We start from the raw sequence: 1,855 nt of genomic DNA, 5'->3' as shown, positions 1-1,855 counted from the left end.
GTGGAAGGAAGAAAGGGAGCCGCGGGCTAGGAACGGGGTTTGGGAGGTTGGGAGGGGGCAGGGAATTATGGCATGCAGAAGCCAACGGATTTAGTCGTTGAAGGAGAGAATGGGGGAGGGGGGAGGAACGGTGTGTGTGTGTGTGTGTATGTATGGGTGTGTATGTATTAATGGCACACACCCCACCATCGCCGCGGAAACTCCCCTACCCCCCCCCTCACCCACGTCGCTGTTGGGGACTGCTCTGAGCTGTCGGAGTGAAGTGAAGTTAATCGTGTCCAGCTCCGAAACCCACCACCATCACCACCACCACCGTCACCGTGATCGGCATTTCCCTCACCGCGGTTCCGAAGACCGTAAAGAAACACACCCCATACACACACACTCCCCCTTCTCACCCCCCGCCCCCCCGTCGACCCCCCCAGGACCCCCCCGGCTCCCCCTCCCCCGCCGGAGCGGGAGTTGGTGGTGTTGGGGCGGGTAGCGGCTCTCCGGCCCCAGGACCGCCCCTGGTCCTTTCCGGGCTGGAGGTGGTGCTGGGTCCGGAAATGAGGGCCTTATTCCCCGTGGTACTGAATCTGGGGCTGAGCGGATCGGTACGTTCAGGTGGTTAGGGTTTTAGGGTTAGTGGGGTTAGTGTGAGGGTTAATGGGGTCTGGGATCTGGCGCGGATGGGGGTATTCATTCACTGCAAGGGGGTGGTGGCGGCGGAAAGGGGGATGGGGTGGGGTGGGGTGGGGTGAGGTGAATATGGAGATTGGAAGAGGGGCAAAGAGGAAGAGGGGAGAGAGAGTTTTGTCGTGTTTTTAGCTTTAAGAGTCGTTTCTGCTGTGTGTACTCTCCTCCACACGGTGTATGTTGGGAATGAGACCTTTCCCCCTCCCCCCCTTTCCCCTTCGTTTCCCCCGGCCAACCCCCCCAAAAAGGTGACTCTGAACGGACCCGCCGACCCGCAACGGCTGCAGCCGGTTGGCAGCATCACCCTGGAGAGCGGGACACTTAACTTGCTGGCGACACAGGTGCGGAGGGGAGAGGGGGGGGTGTTGGTTTGAGAGGGGGGGGGAGGGGGTGTTGGTTTGAGAGGGGGGAGAGGGAAATGGGGCAAGGGTATGTGTGTACGCTGCCTTTGTACGTCTGTATGTGCTTTTGTCAACATCTCTAGTTCTCTAAGTAGCCAATTTCCTCCACAAAACAGACACGTGAACTGCCGCGCCGTACTTACATTTTCTGCTGACGGTTGCCGTACATAACCCCCTCCCGACTCCGTCCCAATTCCCCGCTTTCGACCGTACTCCACCCACCGGCAATACAAACATACATACATACACGAACACGTACATCAGTTCGTACTCGATCGGGAGCACAACAACCGAATCACCTTTGCACAGCCGGAGCTGCCGGCCCTCCAACCGCCTCAACCACATCACAACCAACAACAGCAACCGCAGCAACCGCACGCATCAGTCGGAGCGGGGCCCCCACCACCCGCCACCACCTCCTCCACCACCTCCTCCACCACCTCCTCCAGCTCGGCCCCCTCGGGCCCAATCGACCCCCTCATTGACCTGGTGCTGGTCAGCGGAGACCTGCGGGCAACCATCTTGGTGAGGAGGGGGAGGGGGAGGGGGAGGGGGGTAAAGCGTGTTAGGGGTGTGTGTGTGTGTTTTCGTGCTCAACCGAGTAAAACCATGATGAGTGCGTACACCTATGTATGTGGTGAGTGCTGGGTTTCTCCTCCTTTCCCCCCGCCCCCCCTTTCCCCCTTTCCCCCCAAACCCGCACCACCCTAGAGGTCTCAACTGAAGGGAAAATTGTGTCGTGTACGACCTGACCTGTTAAATGTACGACCAAATTT

At 59.3% G+C, this 1,855-nt stretch overlaps 1 protein-coding gene across 1 annotated transcript in view; it reads left to right on the top strand.

Annotated features, from left to right (window-relative positions):
* The window catches only part of VOLCADRAFT_99164 (uncharacterized protein), a gene marked incomplete at both ends in the record, with an annotated part of 7,580 nt that overhangs the window by 2,398 nt on the left and 3,327 nt on the right, over positions 1 to 1,855 (top strand). Inside the window, 3 exons of the mRNA XM_002957965.1 lie at positions 426 to 596; positions 927 to 1,019; positions 1,440 to 1,604. Of these exons, the coding sequence (XP_002958011.1) occupies positions 426 to 596; positions 927 to 1,019; positions 1,440 to 1,604 (429 nt within the window). The remainder of the gene's footprint in view (positions 1 to 425; positions 597 to 926; positions 1,020 to 1,439; positions 1,605 to 1,855) is intronic.

Source organism: Volvox carteri (genome assembly GCF_000143455.1).
Source record: "Volvox carteri f. nagariensis unplaced genomic scaffold VOLCAscaffold_83, whole genome shotgun sequence".
NCBI classification, from domain to species: Eukaryota; Viridiplantae; Chlorophyta; class Chlorophyceae; order Chlamydomonadales; family Volvocaceae; genus Volvox; species Volvox carteri.
Note: the sequence above shows the minus strand (reverse complement) of the source record. Positions and strands in the feature narration are given on the sequence as shown.